This window comes from Chiloscyllium plagiosum, unplaced genomic scaffold, assembly GCF_037043375.1.
Source record: "Chiloscyllium plagiosum isolate Xiang-an unplaced genomic scaffold, Cpla_swu_hap1 HiC_scaffold_3, whole genome shotgun sequence".
Taxonomy (NCBI): Eukaryota; Metazoa; Chordata; class Chondrichthyes; order Orectolobiformes; family Hemiscylliidae; genus Chiloscyllium; species Chiloscyllium plagiosum.
The window spans coordinates 94879018-94902574 of NW_028270141.1; the positions used below are offsets into that span (position 1 = coordinate 94879018).

General features: G+C 39.0%; 1 protein-coding gene across 2 annotated transcripts; it reads left to right on the forward strand.

Annotated features, from left to right (window-relative positions):
* Positions 1-7531: 7531 nt before the first annotated feature.
* prdm13 (PR domain containing 13) lies at positions 7532-23180 on the forward strand. 2 transcript variants are annotated; one of them, XM_043685656.2, is made up of 4 exons: positions 7532-7643; positions 15692-15823; positions 15951-16071; positions 20792-23180. In XM_043685656.2, exons 1-4 carry the CDS (start codon positions 7620-7622, stop codon positions 22273-22275), a joined length of 1761 nt encoding a protein of 586 aa, XP_043541591.2. In that variant the 5' UTR covers positions 7532-7619; the 3' UTR covers positions 22276-23180. The 2 variants fall into 2 exon arrangements, with proteins under 2 accessions (XP_043541591.2, XP_043541584.2); XM_043685649.2 differs by lacking the exon at positions 7532-7643 and adding an exon at positions 13456-13685.
* Positions 23181-23557: the final 377 nt, after the last annotated feature.

The following is a 23557-nucleotide window of genomic DNA, read 5'->3' on the forward strand; positions in this document are numbered from 1 at the left end:
ATTGTCCTTATTGGAAGAAAGAATAAAATATAGCATAATTTCTAAATAGTGAGAGATTGCAGAGCTCTGTGATGCAAATGAAAAAGGTTAATATGCAGGTACAGCAAGTAATTAGGAAAGCTAATAGAATGTTTTGTTTATTGAGAAGTATGAAATACATATTAAGGTAATTATGTTTCAGTTACACAGAGAATTGGTCAGACCACATCTAGAGTATTGTATACATTATTAGTTTCTTTACATGTATAAGGATGCAGATATGTTGTTAGACTGGCAAAAAAAGATTACACTGCCACTATCTGTAATGGCAAGTTATCTTATGAGAAAATGACAAGCTAAACTTGCATCACTTTAAGTTTGGATGTGTAAGAGTTGACCTTTATTGAAACATATGAAATCCTGAAGGGTCCAGACAGGGTGCATGTGGAAAAGTTGTTTTCTCTCATTGGAGAATCTGAAGCTAGTGATCACTGTTTTGGTATAAAGGTTGCCCGATTAAAGCAAAGATAAGGAGGAACTTTTTCTTACAAAGCGTCATGAATCTTTAGAATTCTCTTCCTCAAAAGACAGTAGAATCAAAGTCCTTGAATATTTTTCAGGAAGGGGTGGATATTTCTTTGATAAATAAGGAAGTGAAAAATTATTGGGGCTAGGTTGGAAAATAGACCATGGTAATGTGTTACACAAAACAATTTAAGTTCCTTTGAATTCGATTAATACATTTGCAACCTTTATATGAAGGATAACCATTCTTGCACCAAGGACATTAGACAAAAAAGGCTAATATTAAATCATTTACATTTTTGTGGACAAAGAGCATTACATTCATTTTTTAATGTATTATGCACATTTATCATAATAAAGACATTTTTCATGACCAATAGGCCAACATGAATGACTCAAATCAAATTAAATGTATTATCAAGGAAAATAGTTGCAAGGGAAAACAAAACACTTTCCATGCAACTGTTACATTGTACAGTCATCCTTCATGTAGTAATGGCAAAAATTGAAAAGAAAAATGAAACAACCATTTGGCATGAAATGTATTGCTGGCTTCCCCCAGATGTCTCCACCTACATTGCATTTTAGAGTACTATATTTCCAAAGTTTGCAGAGTTTGTCAATAGAATTGGCTTGAACTCCATCAACAATCAAATTATGTGTGACTAGCAATGCCAAAATTTGGAGGTATGTATTAGGCACCCTAGGAGCTGCCAGTAAGCCAAAGTTGTTGGACCAAACAGGAATAGCAGCTGGGAGCAAAAAATGTAGTCTTTCCAAAGGTGTCTCATGATACCTTTATTAAACCCTCAGGCTGATGTGGGATGGAAATACATTGGAGAATGGAGATGGACATTCTATTCACACTTCCTCAGAGGCTTAATGGAAAAGACATATGGCTGTTCAGGATGAGGTTTTGATGCATCTGCCAGAAACTTGCAGTACAGGCCAGAAAAAGTGCCCCTCATCATTTTGGCAGGCTGCACCCTTCACAACTGGATCCGATAAAAGTGGGGATGTTGTGGATACAGAGGAAACAAATTATCAACAGCAAACTTCTGATGATGAAGAGGAGGGTAAAGATCAGGACATTACTGAGAGTGCCATCTAAAAGAGTTATGCGCTGTTAAGAACAGGAAGTTAGGGAGAGTCAAGTTGAAGCAAACAAAACAGAGAAACACAAAGTCTGGAAGCATCCATTGAGAGAAAAGAAGAGTTAATGGGTACTTGAAACATTAACTCTGTTTTTCTCTCAGTAGATGCTGCCAGACCTACTGTGGTACTCCATAACTTCCTATTTTTGTTTCACATTTCCAACATTCAGAGTTCTTTAAGTTTCATTAAAACCCTCGATTAGGATGAAAGATCTGGGTTTAGATTTCCTTTAACTGTGAAAGAAGTTGCATTGGCCAATTTCTCATCATGGGTGCATTTTAATCAGGTCCAACAGTGCCAAAATCTCTGGATCAGCCATTTCAAGAGGCAAATTCACATATATTTAAAATGCAATCCTGACTATGCAATTCTGACCTCTGCAGTTGGAGTGGAGGGAATTTGCTTAATAGTTAGCCCTGTTGGCCAGAAAGACTTGGCTGTTTTTTGCCAGGTTGATTGGACACTCCAGACCTAGAGCTGCTGAGAATACCCTACCCAGCTGCAAACTTAGCCTCCTCTTCTGGAACTTCTGCAAGCTTTGGCATTACAGGTGATGGGGAAGCTGGGTACTTTGAGAGTGTCAGCCAGATAAGATATGCAGGTTCAGAATTAATTAGCATTGATGGTAACGAGAGAACAATATAGTGGAATGAATCTTATGAGATCAGTCATCCATTGATGTCTCCACATTCCCACAACAGTAGCTATGCTCTTCCCCAACCATGATGTGGAAGTGCCAGTGTTGGACTGGGGTGAACAAAGTCAGATGACAGAAGGTTATAGTCCAACAGGTTTATTTGAAATCACAAGCTTTTGGAACATTGCCCCTTTGTTAGGTGAAGTGGCAATGCTCCAAAAGCTTGTGATTTCAAATAAATCTGTTGGACTATAACCTCCTGTCAACTGACTTCTGACTTTCCCAGCTAATTAAGTATAATGTCCTCATGTCTGTGTAGTGAGAAGCCTGCCAGCTGCATCCCACCACCCTCCCCCCCCCCCCCACCCCCCTCACCGCAACACACACATCCCCAGCCACACAGCTAGACATGGCCCTTTCAACCCGGTTGTGGCCCTTTCTTCCTCTAATATGACAAGGGGGGGGGGGGGGGAAATCAAGTAATGTGTAAGTGCATAAGCGAGCAGCCATTGAGTGCTCACGTTCCAACTAATAGTGAGAGCTGTAGTCCCTAAGCCTTTGTGAGAAGTATGTGCAAGTGACAGAATCTGGGGCAGCAAAGAGAAAATGGTGGCACATACCTTTGCTGCAGGTTATTAAGCTTCTTCCTGCGCTGCTTTGCCTGCTGTGTTACCCAGGGCATTGCACTTACCTGCAGTTGTTATCTCAGTCCAGGTCGGCCTGAGGGTCTGGTGTCTCTTTGCCACTCGTTAGGGGAAAAGAAACGCACCCTTCTCTCCATCAGCCCATCGACCAGCAACCCCCATACAGGTAAACTCCATACCCTCTGCAAGAATGGACGAGCACTAAGTGTGAGCGAACAGTTCCAGGCTGGCAGCGCCCGACATGATTTCACTCCTTCAACAAAAGAATGTTCGTACATTCCTTTATCAACTGTTGAAGTACTGTACTCTGTTTTAGGTTAAAATCTCAATTAATTGGACAAAGTTACAGCTCTCACATTGCGAACAACCCAAGCATTCATAAACCTTCTCTATCAGCGGGGTTCAGGCAGTGAAATGCTATTGAGGTAGGACTGAAAAAAATTTGAGTGCAAGCAATTTGCGCCCAGAACTTCCGATCGCTCAACTGGAGCAAAGAAAACCCTGGGCACAAAACTAGCCCCACGCCCAGCTTCTGGAGCAGCGAGTACCTGCCGATTGTGCCCATTTGGTGGCGGCTGTACCTTGCGCGGTCTCCAGGTTCTCGGTTACCTGTAGAAACACGAAGCCAGTGTTGGTCACCGGAACCGCAGTTAGCAGAACTCCATTGAAGCCTGATAGCCTCCGTTTCCCCCTCCAGTGACTTCCAGTTCACTTTAAATCAGTCTAAAACCAGGTATTTACTGCAAAGCGTGATGTATTCGCCTTAGTTCATACATGTCGCATATACAGTTCTCATATAAGTCAACGCAGGCCAAGTTTAATGTAAAAACAGAAATGGTTATGAAGAATGGCCCATTTTCTGACAATCCCACTTCTCCATGATGCTGGAAAATACCTACTGTCAGACACTAATTGGTTACACTTCATTAGATTGCATGCGCTGATTCGCGTGAGTTTATCTTTGAGCTATGCTAATGAGCTTGAAGGGAAACTTTGAACGGAACTTCGTCCGAGCCAATGAGGTGTTCCGCAGATTCGGAGTATCTCGTTAATTTGCCCCTGGAGGGGAGACTCCACATCAGCGTGGACACAGGACACACCCCTCCGGTCACACTCCGCCCTTAGAGCGTCGCAGCGCCCGGCCGTTTCACATCTCAGACCCTGGCATGTGTCTACAAAAGCGGCAAGTCAGTAGTTTGAAGTCGGAAAGATTTCTACTAATATCTGAAATCAGTATTTCCATCAGTTTCTGGGATAAAATAGCAAATAATATTGATCCCCTCCAAGGTAGATCTAACTTTATTTATGCGTGCAATGTCATGACCAAAGGATTTCCCACCTGACCAGGTGGTTTATGTGAATGGCGTTTCCAATTGTTGACAGAGTTTACAACGTGTCATCAAGTCCCATAGACGGTGTGTGAATAGCTCTTAAATCGGTGACAACTCTCAATTTACAAACGGGAGAAGGATGAAATCGCGTTATCCAAATCTATCCGATTTTCGTTACCTTTTATGTTTTGTATCCATTTGCTTTCTCTTGACAACCTGTACTTCATCACATGTTCGATTGGCAGTGTATCTTTACAATGCCGCCCCTAGAGTTTGCCCGAGTGTACTGTAATTACAATTATGAGAAATAATATTTGGTCAAGGAAGGCAGGTGATTCAAAGGGTGAAAGTTTAGGGAGTAATTTACTTTATTTTGAAGGGGAGAGTAATATTACAAATGCTAGGAAACTTGCTTTCATGTTCGGTGTCCTGCAACTCATGCAGTTCCGTTTGGAGACAGAGGGAGAGAGAGAGAGAGTGAGAGAGAGGAGGGATCTTATTCAAGGTCCCCAGGCCACGCAGGACCTGATGTGTCACCAAAACCTGACAACTTCTGCCCAGAAATTGCACAAAGACTGACTAATTTAACTCAAAGGATTCCCCATATGCTTTCATTTAGGTCAATTCAACATTTCATTTTTACAAAGGTTCCCCAACATTAGATTAGTGATCCCAACTGTAAATGCAACGGTGGTAGTAGCTGGATTTTCATTGCCAGGGAGCAGAGATTCCTTATGGAAATACATTTATCTGCCTACAGGTCAGAATTAAAGGAAATCTAACTCCATTTCTTCTGTGGATAGTTTTACAATGTCCTTATTCAGTAAATTTAAGGTCAGGTCTGACCCAGAGTAAAAATCTCATTTCTGAAACGGAATAAAATTTTCTTCTTACTAGCCTCAATAAGCAACAGCACTTTTTTTTAAAAAAAACGCCATTTTGCTCAAAAATTCGCAGTTCTTTAAATTCTCCGGCGTCTTATATATCCAATGTATTTTCGGATCTCAATTTTCAAATACATTATTTCGAGATAAACTGCTGGTAAGATAATGCAGATGAACATAATCAATTTCAAGTTGTTCAACTTGCTTGGTTGGGGGAAGCTACATTTTAAAAACTTGCGTTTTGCTGAGATACCCAGAAAGGACTTAAGCAGTAATATTGTACTCTATGAAGAAGAAGTGAATTTACTTTGCACCAGCTGTCTAATTTACGGTTCGGAGAAATGTGGCGATGTAAATGCATCATCGTGTCATTTAACCTTTGGGTCCATTTTCTGTGTAACGTAATTCTATTCGAAACGTTTACCCTAAAAACAATTGTATCTGTAATAGAATAGACCATAAGACCGCGAGATATATGAGCAGAATTAAGGCCATTCAGTCCATCGAGTCTCCTCCGCCATTCATTCATGGCGGATATGTTTCTCATCCCCATTCTCCCGCTTTCTCCCCGTATCCCTTGACCCCTTTGACATTCAATAACTTATCTATTTCAGTCTTAGCTATACTCAATGACCTGGCCTCCAGGCCTTCTGTGGCAGTGAGTTCCATAGATTCACCACTCCCTGGCTGAAGAAGTTTCTCCTCATCTCCGTTTTAAAAGGTCTTCCATTCAACATTTCTTGAAAAAGATCCTCCTATACAATAAGGGAATTTTACTTGAATATGAACATGGAACAAGGAAGAATAGAAAGAATGGTGGCGCAGCCCCTCGAGCCTGCGCCACCATTCAGCAAGATCAAGGCTAATGTGATTGTAACCTCAAATCTATATTCCTCCGTATACCTAGTTCAACTTGCTTGGTTGGGGGAAGCTACATTTTAAAAACTTGCGTTTTGCTGAGATACCCAGAAAGGACTTAAGCAGTAATATTTAATTACCATTTCTTTGGTAATTAAATGTCTATCTCAGCCTCAAAATATTGAAAAATTCTGAGGAAGGAAATTGCAAAGACCCACAACCCTCTGAAAGAGAGAGAAACTTTTCCTTATCCCTGTTTTAAATGAGTAGCTCTTTTTTTCAAACTAAGACCCCCTATTTTAGGATACTAAACATCTTTTTGAAATCCATCAGGTCGAGTCCACTCAGGCTCTTAGATGTTTTGAAAAATCACTCAGAGTCATAGAGTCATAGAGATGTACAGCATGGAAACAGACCTTTGAGTCCAACTCGTTCATGCCGACCAGATATCCTAAATTGATCTAGTCTCTTTTGCCAGCACTTGGCCATATCCCTCCAAAGCCTTACTATTTGTGTACCCATTCAGATGCTCTGACCAATAACGGTTCAGACACTTTTAAACTTCAGTAGATACAGGTCTAGTCTGCATAGACCTTCTGCATAAAGTCATCCATTGATTCCAGGTATTAGTTTCGTAAAAGTTCTCTGAAATGCACCAGTGAATTAATATCCTTTGACACATATGGTCACCAATACTGTTAACAATACTCCAAATGTCGTATCAAGGTGCAATGAGATGAACATGATTAACACAACTACATTTTGTGTTCCATGCACGCAGGTTCCGCACAAAGTTTACAATGTAACACAACAAAATGTTTACCACCAACACATAGAGAGCTCATAGAAATATTGATGCACTTTCATGTACAGACAAGATGGAAATCAGCGTTTCTGATTTTATAAAACGTAAAGAAAACTATAATGTAATGTTATCTGTATCAAATTATTGCAGGTTTTTCATTGCACGCATGGAGCTCACATATTATAGTCGCTTTCTAATCATTCACAGAACTACCATATCTATATATGCAACTAAATAAGATAAAACGCAAAACACAGTAAACACATATAAAGCATGCGTGATCCGCGCCTAATTCTGATTCAGCATGCAATTCTGAAGCACCAAACCACTTCCCATTCACTCATATTGTATAGAATTCCTGATCCAAGCATAATTGTTAAATACAAGATCCTTATTCAAGCATAAAATTTCCTCCAATTATCCGATAGGTTATGCTCAGCACACTGAAAATGCTCAATTCGCCGCCAAATTTCACTCACAGCCAGCGGGACATTTCTGAATTGTAATTCGTCCGTGCAAAATTGAGTTTTTTTTTTGTTAAGTGATTTGTTTTTTTCTTTGATTAGGTGTTGAACTGATTATTAAAATTGAGTTGCGGTACTGTACAAAGCTTTGACAACTTACTATTCTTGCCTGCGGAATATGGAAGGCCTACGAACAACATTTTATACAACAGTTCCACCTTTATCAACATTCAGTTGGAGTGCACACTGAATACGTAGCCCAGCAGTCACGTCTTCGAACTAATTTCGTATAAATCCATGCAGTCATATCTACTAACACCCCCATTCCGCTCCGTGAATGTACTGGAACCTCGCCCTGACGGTAACGCTGACCATGCTAATTTTATTTTTGCAAATCTTTAAAACACGGGATTTTATCTTTAATCTTTAATTAGATGATAACTATGATATAATACAGTGCTGCATCTAGAGTACGTGCAATCATACTAATTTATAGTTATCACCAATGCATGAAAATACATCATTTAAATCTCATATTTTTATGATCCGTGCTTGGAATTGACATCCCTGTCTCGGTGACGAAACGTGCCTGGGTCATTTGTTTCCCCTTATTTTAAAATTATTGTACCATGGACGTATCCTATTGAGGGTATCGATTGTTCAAATGATTGTACCCATAGCGAACAGAACTTGCATCTCACACCAGCTACCAGTTCTTGAAATTCACATGTCCTATAGATGTTCGCGCCAACAGTATTTTATTTTCAGTGTAATGATATAATATTGTTTGTAATTGGGAAGGGGAAGGGTACTGATATTAACCGGGTATGGGACTATCTGATAGGTATGACACTTCTCTGCATGTAGCTGTACACCTTGAGATCACTCAAGATGATCACAGAGCCCGAGGAACCAGATCTCACAATTACCTAAAATTTGATATAATTGCCCTCATGCAATTTATACTTACGTTTTAAAGCATTTCACGTTGCACTTATTACAGACCAAATAACAGCATTAGCCAAAGCAGCCCCATCTGATTATACACCGGACACATAGAATAAAAACCCTGTGACAAACTTCGTGGTTTTCTAAGTTACTTTCTGGCAAAACTACCAGGCCCCATTTAGAACGCTTGCATGTCATTCAAGTTGCAAGGCATAATCAGGTTTGTTTATTGGTCTACAGCGTACTGACATTTAAAAGGCTGCGGTCCCTTTTGTTCGTCTTCTCAGACATGTGCTACTCAAAGCAAGGCTCTGAAAGCAAGTCGTTCTGTTCTGAGCAGTTCCCCAACTCTACAAACTTTGTAAATGACAAGAGTATCAAATAACGTAGCTCGTGTCTCCAAAACCTTAGTTTGTTAGAGAAAAAAGAGCGGCAATCAACATTTCGAGCAGAAACTGCACAAAATTATTGTTGCTTCAAACATCCTTTCTAACCATTTCGAGCAAACTTGCTTCATCTCCATACAACACAAATAAAAGCTTCTGTGCACATGGATTCATTTAGCAGTATCTTAATTTCTAAGGCTAGTATGTTGAAATAATTGCTTTGTACTTTTCACGATATTGTGAAAAGATATTGTGCTATTTTGTCAATATTTAGTTACAATAGAAACAATAAAACGCTAGTATATTTTATTCAAAAGGTGATTTTATTTTTGATTTTTTTTCAATAGCATTGAAAAAAACGGCCAAGGTATGCCAACAAATAAGCCTTTAGACTGTATTGTAAGCAGCTATGTTATTCAGAAGGGTGGTTGGAAATTGGCTGGTTACTGATCTTGTCCTGTAATACAATGAGACCTGAGAATTTCTGTCACTCTGTGCATATGGTCCCGAGTGCTTTAATCCCAATTAGGGGCGGCTGACACACGGTCCTATTCATAAGGCCCAGGCTCTGAATTCATTTGCCTAGAAATGAACTTCATAAATAGACTCTCTCCTAAATGTGCCCAACAGCAAGGAAAATCGAATTGAGTGGAGAATTCATTCTAATGCGATCGAGTGAGAAAAGGTATGAATTTATAAGGTACACCGAAACATTTCAATTCAGCCACAAGTCTCTCGCCTTTTATCTTCACCACATCAACCGAAAATGAAGTAAAAGTTGGAGAATTCAGTTTAAAAAAGGGGGCAGTTGACTTCTTGCATACTGAAATCGTGGCATAAAGATATCTTCAACCTTAGATAGGGATTTTAAAATCTTAATTTTAGATTGGCTTCACTTAAACGGGAAAATAAACAAGGACAACCGAGATAAGATAATTCGAATGGGCAAATTATTATGTTTAATTTGTAAGTAGGTCATTAGGTGGGATCCTTTAATAATCGCAATTTTGCCATAATTTTAATAAATGCCTAGCCACCATCAAAGTTTGTTATTGTTTCTGTTTATACCGCTGTAGTTAATGTAAAAATTAAAACAAAGAATAACATCAATTCACGGTGGATTTATCTCCTATTGGCGCTATTTCTTACCGCATCAGGCTACAATAGGGAGGCGTTCCCCATACATCCCATAGAGATTTCGCTTTTGAATACATTGAATACCTTTGGTACTTCCAGTAATACTCTTTGCTCACAAATAGAGTAATAATAATCTGTGAAATCAAAATACCTAACTTTGGATGCAATTGTAATTAATACACAACTTTTATTTGCTTTTTATGTTAAAAATTGAAGAACCCCGATAGAAATTATACATAAACAAAGTTTCCCGAAGATAATTTTAAAAAAAATCCCTTATGCACAAGAGTTTGCGAAAACTTCTGTTTACCCCACTGCTTGCCCATAATTAAGTTGACTCTATATACAGGCATTCATGCTGGTTTGAAAGTAATGTTGAATCTTCTCCAGCCAGAAGCATTTTGATGTGTTGAATGGAGCTCCCTGGTGGGACATTGGCCCAGGCTGCTGTGGCTCTGGACGTCTGTTGTTCTGCAACATTCATGGCTGATTATCGGGCAACCTGTTAAATCAAAAAGAACATTATGCCAAAAATGTTACTTGATGGCAATGACAGTTCAACGGCACGCGCAAAAGAGATCAAGCTGATGCAGGAATTCGTATCAAACTATATTTTGGTGCAAACCGATCATCTTTCGTTAATGCGGGCGAAATATTGTTTTGTCGCCAGTTAAAAGTCTGTGACAGCGAGCCCTGGAATGTTTTGATTATCTCCCAGTCCACAACATTGTCCTGGAATAAAGCTGAAACCATGTAATTAATGTGTCCTTTTATAAGACACAATACAGTCGTTCAAGCTATTTAATTTCATTTAATTTTCCATCCCATTTGCTTCGAACACTGCTTTTACTTTTAACACCCCAGCTTTCATTCTGGCTCCTGCTCCAGTGGACACATTAGATTGGTTTCACCCTTGCGTTTTATTTTTTCTTTCTTTTGGAGGAAAATATAAAAGAAAACGTGTTTCTTCCCTCTCCTCTGGCCAAATTTATTTCACTTGGAAAAGTGCATCTTTGAGCCACAGTGGAAGAAAAGTACCGTGCTAGGGTGAATGATTTCAGAGCAGGGCTCTTTATTTTCAGTGGCTGGGAACCAGTCACAATTGGCGGACATTAATAAATAACTTTCCTCCCAGTCAGATTTTACATGGTCCTATTGATAAAATTGTTCGCGTGTCGTTCACGCTTTGAGATCATTAAATAAAGTATGGAAAGGCTCCATAAATGGAGCAATGGGGTACCTTGCAGTCCAAAGCCATCTACCTCTGCTTGCCCAATTTAACTTGGTGTCATCCTAAAGTCGCCAGGCCAGAGGTTACAGGGACATGTTCATGGCTTAAATTTATTGCCCCGAACTTCTTGTTCCTTTTTCTGCCATTGAGAGAAATGCCAATGAAGACCTATCAAAGAGGTCAAATCCTGTTTTTTTTTTAAACTTCTCTTCACGCACATAGAACTGTAGTCCTGTATTGTCATTTGATATATTAAATCCAATGTTGATATAACGATGAATGCAAAGAGAACTAAGAATTCTTTCCAAAAATGTATTAATATGTAGTCGGACGCAATTCCTAATAAATTGTAATTTTTTCGACGTTGGCGAAATCCATAGAAATACTTCTCTACGTCCTAGGTTTTGATGTATGGTTAACAATTGAATCCATATGATTTGTTTCATTGTTCGAAGAAATCTGTACTGGTAATTATATGTCTGTTGATTATATCAAATTAATCTCATCTTTACAAACGCCGATGATTAAGATTTTAGCTCCTTACAAAAAGGCCAAAGTTTTGCAAATTAACATTTCTAAAACTTGTTTTTCATCTGCAGCAAACAAGCTCCCTTCTACATAGTGAAATCGGCGGAGAAACAATTTCACGAAGGATAGTTGACCGTTCTGGTATCACTCACAATAAAACACATGCAACCCAGTGGCAACATTTAGGGTCATTGACAATGCTTGAATCTATCAATGTTACTGCATTCCAATTCTATGAGTTAAATCTGGACACAGATAATCCATACTTTCCCCAAGTGTATGAAATAAATTTATTATGCTATTTGGCGACTTTATAAAATAGATCTCAAGCTGCCCACAGACGTTATATTAATTGGATGATGTGTAGTAAGTAAATCAAAGGATCATTGCATTGCCTTTCCGTGTTATTAAATCGCACCCGCCTTAAGGTTACTGTTACAATTTAATATACTTTTGACAAGGTATTAAATTATACCTTTAAAAGAATAAAACAACTTATTCTGTTTCCGTATAGTGCATGGGACACATCCTTAATTTAAATACATGAACACAACACAGGTAGTTCTGTCTGTTAGCAATTCAGAACGCATTTTGTTGCATCTTATTGTAAATAAGGAAATAATATATTTCTTAGTAATGAAATATAAATAACGTAATTTTAATAAGCCTTCCAGATGGAGAGACGGGTTTACTTTCAATAGGAGGTTAAACAGCTTGATGATTTATTTCGCTTTTTCAAACATCGTTTCACTTCCTGACCACCAAATGATAAGAATCGTTCCAATGACCTCAAACATTTTTTTCAAATCTTCAAGTGGAAAATGTTTATAACCAGGGCATTTTATTTCTTGTCTAAAACGGCTAGATTTGAAAATATTCCTGATACAAGATTAAGTAAACATTGTGGAAGAAAATCAATGTTTTGTTTTGAAATTGATTTTCAAATGGATAAGATGTCACCTCAAGCTTTCTAATTCTGTAGAAGGGCAATGTTTTACTAGAACAAAGGGGGATTAAAATTCGAGCTCTTGTAATTGTCCCTCTAGGAACTGGACAAGGAAAGCTGAATTGATACAACCCCTGTTTGTTTTAACAACGCGGGTCACTCTGAATTTGCCAATCAGAGTATCAAAACAGACTTTGGAATGCCCAGTATTGGCAAAGGTTACTTGGAATCAATGGGCTTAAATAATTTTCCCCACTGTACGGACCAGGACTTTAACTGGATTGCTGGACAAATGTAGATGGCGATTATCTTGAGCCGGTAGCGACTTTTCTTCTGGTGTTTTACCATCAAGTACCTGCCCCGTTTCTATGCGGCACACGCCGAATCAATAGAAGTTAACAAGTCCTCCAAACATTCCTGCTCTCTTTGTTTAACTGAGATCCACTCCTCTGAGAAAATAAAAAAAAAGCAAGGGGGAGAGTAAAATCTTTGAAGTATATTTAACCTGAAAAGAATCAGCCAAGTAGACTTAACTTTAGTCACTTATTTTCCCAAAGTTTTGTTGGTCGCAATAAAAGAAGGCAAAATTTATGGAGAAATTATACAGTGAATTTGTCACTTAAAATATCGTAACTGTCGACCGGACAATAACACAAGCTGACGATTAATGGTCCCGCCAGACCTTTGATTCACAATCGCCTTTTTTGCGCCCTTGACAAATTGGATTTTAGGAATGGGAAGGTCGCCTGGGCCATTGTTCCTGGCCATTTCGAGCACTTCATTATTCAGTTGGGTAGGGAAAGTCTCCATGTGTGTCTCTCTGACCCTCTTGGCTGTGACTTGCAGCTGTGATCGCACCAAAACTCTCTCACCAAACTGAGGCACTCTGTGCATTTTGCTGCAACGCAGCGTTCCCCCCTTTGGATAGAAAAAGCGCAGCGCACGGACTCCATCGCGTCATTTTGCAGGCGGAGACCAGTCTGTGTCCATCTCTCTCTCTCTCTCTCTCTCATCTGTCTCATCTCGCTGTCAATCCATCCCTCTTCCTTCGCTCCTTCTTTTCCTCCCCCTTGTATCCCCGGAGCCATGCAAACCCCCCGGAGCTCGGCGATCACCGTGACCGCGGATAGCACCATCCCAGCCGGTCTGCGCTTGGGTCCTGTGCAGGGCATTTTTAGGCTGGGAAAATATATGTCCGATCGCAAGGAGCATTTCAACCGGAAAAAGGTAACAGTTTTCGTTGCATCACTGTTAATATTTCAAATACAAATGTTCCCCTAGTAGTTTGTAAATTTGGGAACTTCGACTCAGTTGGTAGTTTCGTAGCAGCTGCGAGAAATGCGAGGTGTTTTTTTTTCACAAATAATTAAACAAGCAAAACGATACTACAGGCCAATTCTTTATGAAAGGATATTACTGGACAAAATAACAAGTCTATAATCTTTAGGATCTGTGAGCGCTGCTTTAGGTTTGTCTAATTGTATCACTTGCTCGCTAATTGTTAGCTAATTGTATTTTCCTGGGAATTACCATAGTCTGATAACTTCTGTCCGAGTTATTGACAAACTGCTTCAATTGGATCCAATTCCTGCATTCGTGTTTGATAGGACTGCAATTAATAGCGCGGCCAGGCTTCTATTAATGATCGTATTCTGCTTTTGTTGAGAGATTGAGAATGCTTATTGTAGGTGATCTTGCATTCATATAGCTGGAATTTTAGTAATCCCTTTCTTGGTATAAATCGTGTTCTTGAACATCCAGGTATCATTTCTTTAGCATGGTTAAATTAATCGAATCATAAGCAATTGGATTATTTTCAGTTAATACACATTTAGCAGTGAAATTGAGAAGAACAAGTTGTTATTAACTAGACAGTGCTTCCTCTTGTTGTAGTTAGTTATCAATAGTTGAACCGCATTTTCACAATCACGATGCATGCAGTTTAACTGCGGACATGGTTGTGTATGTGTGTGTCTGGTAACAGAAACATACAGACCAGATAGTGTTATTCAGGTTGATTGTTTCCACTGTCCAACTCCGCATTTTCTCATGGACCTCCTTAAACAGGTGCAGATGTCGTTTCGTATGTCATGGTCAGATTTTTGATTTTTTATCCAACCCTCTCCCCCTCTGCCACCTACCCGCCCCCACCCACCCACCTCACTACACGCTCTGACGAGCCATGTTATTTATTCCTCGTCGGTTTCGATTGTGCTAATAGTCGCTCTGCCTAATTACAGTTCACTTTCCCCAAGCGACTCTCAATGGCCGCAATTGATCCACCCCACCCCGATATTTTGTTGGCCAGCCCGCTGCATAGAGAATATTTCAACGTCTGTTAGTTGGGGGTTATCTGTTTAGAAGCCAGCATGTTTATTAGCGAACATAATGTAAGGTGTAAAATAAGTGAGGAGATAAGGCCGGCTGCTCCTTAAAATTCAATTATCCAATCGGTCAATTGCCAAAAGTGAACAGGTGTCAGTAAAACATGTGTCAATGGGAGCTCTTTGTACACTGATGCTATATTAACCGCGTGAAAATAGTCTACTTTGTGAACATGCTTTTCAACGCGAATTTATAGTTGACGCTTTATTAATAAACAAAACAAGGCTTTTTCATTGTTGTCCTTTTAAAGTTAAAAATTCTTAATACGTGGGCAAATTAAATTTTAATTTAATTGAACTAGAGACATTTGAGAAATAACTGAAGATTCAAAGGTGTGATTTTAAAAAATATTTCCAACGATATGGAATAAACGGAAACTGTTAGATGGAACTTCTATGAAACAATTTTTTTCTACCTTATGCAAAGCTATGTTTTCCCAACTTCCCCACAGTCATTATAATTTGTCGCGGAATCAGCTCACCGCCAGATATCTTCGGATCACTTTTTCTTTAGCATAGCATGGAATTTTTACTCGATAATTTTAATTTCAATTTTCAGCCGCGCAATCTGTCTAGCATATTAATGATTGCTAAATCAATAACAAACAAGACTTAAAGTGATGCACGCCTTTCGTCCAAAACGTCAGATTTCTAATTTAGTTTTAGATCTTTTTAAAAGATACCCTTTGCCCTTTCTGAATGTAACTACATAATGTGATGGGGATTGCTTCTGTTGCAAGCAGACTAGGCAAGTGAAATCACTGCGTGCGAGTTAAAAGAGCGTTGAAAAATAACGCAATGAAATTAGAAGGACCTTTCCTAAATTGCGGTTCTGGGGATGTATTTCAGGTACGCTTTGTCAGAGGGCATTTGGTTGATGAAGCTGGCGATTCCGTCCCGGAATGGATAGAGTTAATCCGAGCTGCCAGACACATTCAAGAGCAGAACCTGGAAGCGATCACTGACCTTCCTGGGGGACAGGTACATTACATGACCTTTCTGGCATGGTTTGTCTTTTTTAAAATAAAGAAATCAAACTAACAGTGTATATCACAAAAGAGTAAATCATAAAGTATCCTTAGATTACTGTATCTGCTCTCCTCCGCAGATCTTTTACAGAACGCTGAGGGATATCCAGCCTGGGGAGGAGTTAGCAGCATGGTATTCCAGCACTCTGGCTCAGTGGTTCGATATACCAACTACAGCCACACCGACACACGATGAGAAAGGTAGGAAGTAGCACCTGAGTGTCACTGGATAAGAGCATAAAGGAGCGCTGAAAACATTTCTTTAGTTTGAAAAATATGCATTTAATTAAATAACATTTCTAGGTAACTTGGTTGAAAGATTTTTTCTGCAGAAATATTTATGTACGTAAAAACAAAGGTGCATAATGTGTGGACAATATAAACACAGATTGCTTGTAAAGATAAGGTACCTGTGAACATGGATATAGTTGATAGGTGAAGGCAGAGTGATAGTCATCAATATTTATTCAAACATCTAGGCTTATTACAGGATTTCAGTGAGTTGTCGCTGTATAACGAAAAGTATGATTAACAATTATAGTTATTACATTTTCTCTTAATGGATAACGAAATTTGCTGTTCGAGTTAAGTTACCGTGGATGAACCAATGAATTTTTCAAATGCCCAATCCTAAAATTGTTGGAGTAATCTGCGATTTATGCAAATATGCTATGCGTGATCTTAATGTTTCCGTGGGTCCTTTTAAATGTTGTTCGACAAGCTAGTTCGCTTGCTTACTATTTGTAAAAATGAAAGTGCTGCAATCGTTGCATTGATCATTTTGAATGTTGTGAAGTCCGTGTTTCCCCAGTGACACGCAGCATGTGCGTTTACAGACTACTGCTTGGTAAATTATTTTGCATTTTTTTCTGCTTGGCCGAATTAACTGGAATTTTGAGAGGTGTTGGTGTGCCACTTTCTGTGATTTTTTAAAAATTGATTGCAATGAGCTGTCAATGGATCTGGGGGCGGGGGTGGGTGAGAATTAAATTCATTGCCGACCCGTAAGAAGCAGTGAATTACACACATTAACTTATTCTGGACTCCTGTTGCTATACGAGAGTCAAAATATTGGCACAGTGTATTCAAAAAACTAAGTTGAACTCGATAAACATTTGGGATAATACAATATGCCTCAACCAAATAGCATAATAACTTGTATTTGCAAGAAATGGATTGTCGAATGGCAAGTTGCTACGTTCAGCTTCAGCCACCAAACCTGAGGTTTGAATCTGACTCACTGAGTCGCGTTGTGAATGAAGAACGTTTCTATCCCACCGGCAGAAGCAATTAATGACACACTAGTACAATGTTGACGTCGAACAACTGAACATCTCCTCTGAGCAGATAGTCCTTGGTTCTATTCACCTTAAAGTAGAAGAGGAAAAGCACTGCAAATATATAGTTCGCTGCTCAGGTTTGAATTTAAGAATACGATTGAAAATGTTAGCATGGCAACAGTCTTTTTAACTAATTAAAACGGATTTCTACTAATTTGTCGGAGAGATGTATTCAGCATTTCTATGTTGACGAACTTGGCAAAACTTAGCAAAAGCCCAATGGGAGAAAAACATACCTCTTTGATTCGAATTGCAAAATAGACTGAAATTGTTACCGGGCCACCATTTTATCACATACAGTTCTTTGAAGTTATATACCTTTGTATTTATTGACCGCTGCACAAACCTATTTTCGAATTGATAGAAAGACTTGAACCATGACAATAAGATAGACGTACATTTTTCCAGAACTTAACACAATCCATGTTCGCATTTTTGCAGTTTATTTCGTATATTCATATGCAGGTCATATTTAGGGACAAGGTAAGATTAAAGAGGTAACACAATATAACATACAGTACGGACGTTTCGAGGAACTTTGTACATTGTTTCATTGCAGTTTGTTTTGATTTATGATTATTACTCCAGTTAAATTCTAACTGTGTTTCGTAGAGGAATAATTGATCAAACAAATAGTAGATAATTTATAGTTGAAATATTCAAAAATGGAGTTTATGAACATTCCACGATTTCACGTCTCGGATAGATGCTATTTATACCAGATCGGAATGTTGAAAGGAATCCTGATTCCAAACTCTGCGTGGATGCAACATTGCATTCCTCAAAGGATTAATAACAAGATCCACTGGTGAACTCAGCTATTTAATCTTATTTTTCAAAGGAAGAGGTGCTGGTGGTCTCGGTTGGGGGAAGGGGAGGATCGACACTTTTCTTTGGTCTCTAAACTAAGTTGTAGTTAATGTGAAAAGATTACTGAAGACATTGCTTCAGCCAAAGTGGTTTAGCAATTACAAGTCAGGTTTGCAAACGCTCCCAAAGTCAACAGATAGCATGTAGACCCTTTGCTTCAGGCTTCCAGTTCTGATCATATCAAGACCACCTCCTGGAGTTCAACGTGGATAGATTGTATATGCAGGATGCTGGCATGATGTAGCACATAACAGAACGACAACTGCTTTCCATTTTTGTGGTATAATACAGATGCTTGCTAACAAGTAGTGTTGGAAAGGATATAAGTGTTCATTTCTGAAGTATTTACAGGTATATATTTCAATAAGAGTTAACTAAGCAGGTAAGATTAAATCAATTCATCACTAATTATGTCAGTGAAATAGTAAATATTTCGGACACTATTCTGTTGGTCGTTAGTAATGTTGAGGTCATTTACATTACCTGTTCTGAACACTCTTAAAAAGTACTTCACTTTCAGCGTGACGATATAACACCCAGTTTCTTGCTGACTTTGAATGCAATAGGCTACAATTTCTTCTGAACGGTCTGCCCACACCTGGGATAATTATGTTCTTAAACACTAGCTTGCTTTGCAGTTCAATCTGCCAGAGAATGGGCAACTCGATGAGCAATTCTGAATCTAATTGCCTCTGCATTTTAAAGTTTCGATTGGAAATGCTCTACCTGATTGATTATCCACCTTGCATAACAATCTTTTCAAAAGATTATTTTAGACCTAATACTAATTTAAAACGATAAAATCATTTTAAAATATTGTAATGCAACATGTTATATTGCAATGCAATCTCTGTGTTTTGATCTGATCTCACGATTTCTTCTTCGCACAACATAATTATTGAGAAAACGTTTTACATAAAAGCAAATATTGAACAGTTCATGTTCCAGGGATAAAGTTCACTCGTTTCAAAGGCGCTAGCATGAACTGATGTCTAATCAATACATTATCGGTGTGAACTTAGACTGTAATTATTTAAATGCAGCTTTTTGAAGTTTGTAAGCAGATAGGTATTCGAAGTTTTGTTTTTTAAAATACATTTAAACAAGCTGAATATTTTGGGGAAATGTACATCGATTTTTTTTTTCTTGTTTTGCCGGCACGGGTTTGGAATTAAGCTTTCGAAATTAAACTTTTTTAAGTTTCAAGTTTCCATTGTATTCTTAATTGATACAAAGGTTGATATTTGTAAACAGTTGGAGTTCATGCTGATTTTGAAATAGCAAGTAATAATAACTTACAATATATTGAATGAAGTATCAAATATTGTATTTTAACTACACACATGAGAACCATTTATCCGGGTTCAAAAATATCTGATGCACACTTTTGTTAAATGGGTTCAATAAGGTAGAATCAAAACGAAATTATCAATACATTAAACAGACCAAATGCCTTTGATTCGCACTAATTTTTAGCTAATAATCAGAGGACTGATATATTTTGATCCTTTAGACATCTTTGCAGTTGAAAAGCTTCGGAACAAAGTTTGATCTTTGCAACTGTTCAGAAATAATCTATATTGTTAAGATCAATGCCGGAAAACAGTCGATTAAATTTTAAGTATACGTGCAGTATTGGTTCGAGAACCACAAATACAATTGACATCGCATACATGTGAGAATGGTGGAGGAGCAAAATGTAAGAAATCTAACGGTTAATGGTACTAAGCTACGTTCATCAAGGAACCCTATTTGGAAAGGAGCAAGCAAAGAAACTGATGTGGAAAGTAAGGGAAGAGAGGAGAAAGAGCGGAATTTAAGAAAAAAAACTAGAAAGAATTGCAGGAAGAAACATTGAAAGAAATCAAAACATTCATTTACACAAAAAGATAAAGCAAAAAGATCAAGCAACGGTAAAGATTAAAAATGATTGTGCAATATACAGAACCGTGCTTTAAGTTGGAAATGAATAGATGGATGTCATTCTCCCGTTACAATTGTGAGCACCTAAACTGACTGCTGGTCTTCCGATAGCACGTTTATATCCTCGGCATTGTTCCGATTTTAATGCGAAGCTTATGATATATAGTTTGTTCTTTGACCAGTTTGTTCAACTCCTTGCCATACGCCTCCTTTCTTCAACATCAACAGATGGGCCAAGTGCATTGTTTCAAGCGCCCCATGATTTCAAGGAACAGCTGTTATCACCTCCAAGGCCTGCAAAGGCCAAAGCATTAACTGTCTAGGTTGTTAATGTCTGGTCAGGCTTGCGTTTCCTCCTTAGAGAACTGCATAATGAAATAACAGGGCTAGGAATTACATATAAATTATCCAACCAAGCTCATTTGCCTCATTGACTTCCTTTTACATTTATTACCATTTAATTTGGAAAGTTATCGACTTGGGTCGGAGAAACTGGGCTGGTGTGTTGGGAGTGTATTCTAACCGTGAGCAGTGTATCACCGTTTAAGTGTCATTTTAATAACCGCACGGCCTTCTTTGCAATCGATAAGTTAGCTACACAGATCGTTCTTGGGATATGGGCATCACTGGGTCCATTATTGCTGAGAAATGGGTAATAGTTTGAAACGTTGTTTCCCTTTTGTATTCGACAGTACCCTTTGGGTACAGTAACTTGCAGATGTTATTTGTTGGTTTTCTTTGTGGAAATGTTATCGCAAACTTAGTCTTCTTCTCATTCATCTCTTTAGGGGAGGAGCGTTATATTTGTTGGTACTGCTGGAGAACGTTCAAATATCCGAACACTTTAATAGCTCATATCCACTTCCACTGCGCTCTGAGCAACGGCAGGGGCTTCATCAACAGCGAACAATGCCGAATTTCAGAGACTTTCACCAAATCTCCGAAAACCGCCGATATATCCAGCTCATCAACACCGTCGAGAAATGGCCATCATATCTCCTCTGGCCCAACAGAAGGGGCTAAACGACCTGCGTCTCCAGTTTTGACCAAAATGATTATGACCAAGAAGGCAGTGGGACCTGAGGAGGAACAGGACAGAGCCCTGGACATGAGTGTTAATTCAGCCAGGAGTCATGGAGCTCTGACCACCATCAGCGGCGGCACCTCCTCACTTGTCAAAGCCATGGGCTTTCACCCCGGGATTAGATCCGCGTTTAAACCCACGGGATTATCGAAATTAATTTCGTCGGATCCAAGCGGGGACAGCGGCGCTAAAGCAATTGGATTGGGTTTCAATAAAGTGGTGAGCAGTCTGAAATCACCCCGCTCCTCTGGAGAGAGCATGGCGGGGGCCCACGCAGCCAAATGTGTCCATTCAATCGAGCCGCCGCTGCCTGCATGGCCATGCAGCAACACCAGCAGAGGCTTCCCTCTCTTCCCCAGTTTTGAAGAGACATCTGCGTTCAAACATGTCGAGAGGGGCCTGCACGCCAGCTTGTCTCCTAGCCGTTACACCCCGATCCCAACCAGCGTTCACTTTGAGAGGTTCTCCATTCCTCCCTTTGAAGGAGGTAAACCTTTCGCAGGAGAATGCAACATTCCCATTATGCCCTTAACGGTTTACAATGGCGAGCTTCTGTACAGTCCTCCCTATTACCCCTTCAAGTTCCACTTCAGCAACTTAATTAAATACCCCGAATCCGTCACCTACTTTGGAGCTCCATCTCTCAACCCAGAAATTGGTTCCATTACCAACATCGACAGAGAGATCGCCATGCACACGCAGCAACTGTCGAGTATCGCTGCAGAAAAGAGCAGGTCCCGCCTGGAGTCCATGTCCACCAGCAGCACGTCCAGTGGCAAGCCCAAAAAAGGTCACCTCTGCTTGTACTGTGGGAAACTCTACTCCCGGAAATACGGACTGAAAATCCACATGCGGACGCACACAGGGTACAAACCTTTAAAATGCAAAGTTTGCCTTCGACCCTTTGGGGATCCCAGCAACCTAAACAAACATATCCGTTTGCACGCGGAGGGGAACACGCCTTACAGGTGTGAGTTCTGTGGCAAGGTACTTGTCCGTCGCAGAGACTTGGAAAGGCACGTTAAATCAAGGCACCCGGGGCAAAGTCTACACAAAACAGAGAGCAAAACGGAATCATCTTTCGACGACCCTGAGCAGAAAAGTGACCACAGTAACGAGAGCGACGTAGATGTCTGCTTTACAGATGATCAAAGTGATCAAGATTCAGGAAAGAACAACGATCAATGAATAGTTTGGAGAACTGATGCCAGTAAACACCGAATTGCCAAAAAAAATACCCAGAAAATGCTTGAAGCATCTATAAATGCCTGTCTATTTTGTACATAAGATGATAGGAATTGTGCCTTTCGGTGACTGTGATAGTAAAGGATATTTATTAGGGCTGAGCAATATCCATAGCTCCGGCTAATGCAATGTATGAATGCCAAGTGATCGTCGCTTAATAAATGACTATGGAATTACAAATAAGATGAACGCATCTGTGAAAAAAAACTCAAATTCAATATCACAAGCATGATTAAAATAAATCATCAGTGCTCTTCCATTCAGTTTTTAATCCGTCGATGTAGTAATTTGTCATAATGCAACGTTAATATCAGCGAAACATTTCAATAAATGGAATGACCCTCATTTAGAAATCATGGTGACAAATAATTTGACAGGTCCGGAGTGAATATCAATCATTTAAGCAAATGTATGAGGGTCAACAAACTTAATTTGCAGACAAAGCTAAAAGTGACCTATGATGTAGAGCTGGGAGCAATTACTCAATTTTGTGTGAAGTCGCGTCTATAAAGGGACAAGTATTAAAGCACTATAAGACGCGCGCAAAACATGACAAAGGGACCTTTGTTGATAGATTAGTACTTAAACTATTTAAAATAGGGCATCCATTATTGTTCTGATCATCTTTATGTACATATGTTTTCAGGAAACATATTAGGAGCATGAATCGAAAGTATGTGATAATGCTATATATAATTTCAGAGACGATATAATTTTTTGTGAAGTAGAACAATATGTTGTGTATTTTTTGTTTTTATATTGAATGATGTACAGTGCACTTGGTATTCGCCTTTTCGTTGCATCGCGTTGTGCGAGAATTTCCGAATAAACTCACTTAACATTTTGAAGATTTGCTGTTCACCAAATCTATTTTTTTGCGAAAGTTTCTGAGTAAGTTTGTTCACATTTTCTGCTGTAGGGTTCTAAAATCTGAAATAACTCTATGAATTCGAACTTACATTTGGTAACGACACAGTAGAATGTTACTAAATTTCTGTACATAATTAAACAGAACATTTTCCCCTTTCGTGTGTCCCCATTTTGTAAGATCCCATTAAAACTGTAATACACACTAATAATGATTTTACTACCTAAATAGTAAGTGAGATAACAGTGCAGATTCGTATTAATGAATGCTGCATATAGTAACTCAACTGAATCCTGTTGTAGTTCGGTCATACACTAACGAGTTTGATTCGAATAATTTTTCGCCAATTGATCAAAA

Excerpts from the sequence above, each read along its gene's own strand:
- prdm13 (XM_043685649.2), top strand. The coding sequence starts at position 13,545 with ATGCAAACCCCCCGGAGCTCGGCGATCACCGTGACCGCGGATAGCACC. Across the intron at positions 15,824-15,950 it reads CTGACCTTCCTGGGGGACAG|ATCTTTTACAGAACGCTGAG; the intron begins GTACATTACATG and ends TCTCCTCCGCAG. Across the intron at positions 16,072-20,791 it reads ACCGACACACGATGAGAAAG|GGGAGGAGCGTTATATTTGT; the intron begins GTAGGAAGTAGC and ends TCATCTCTTTAG.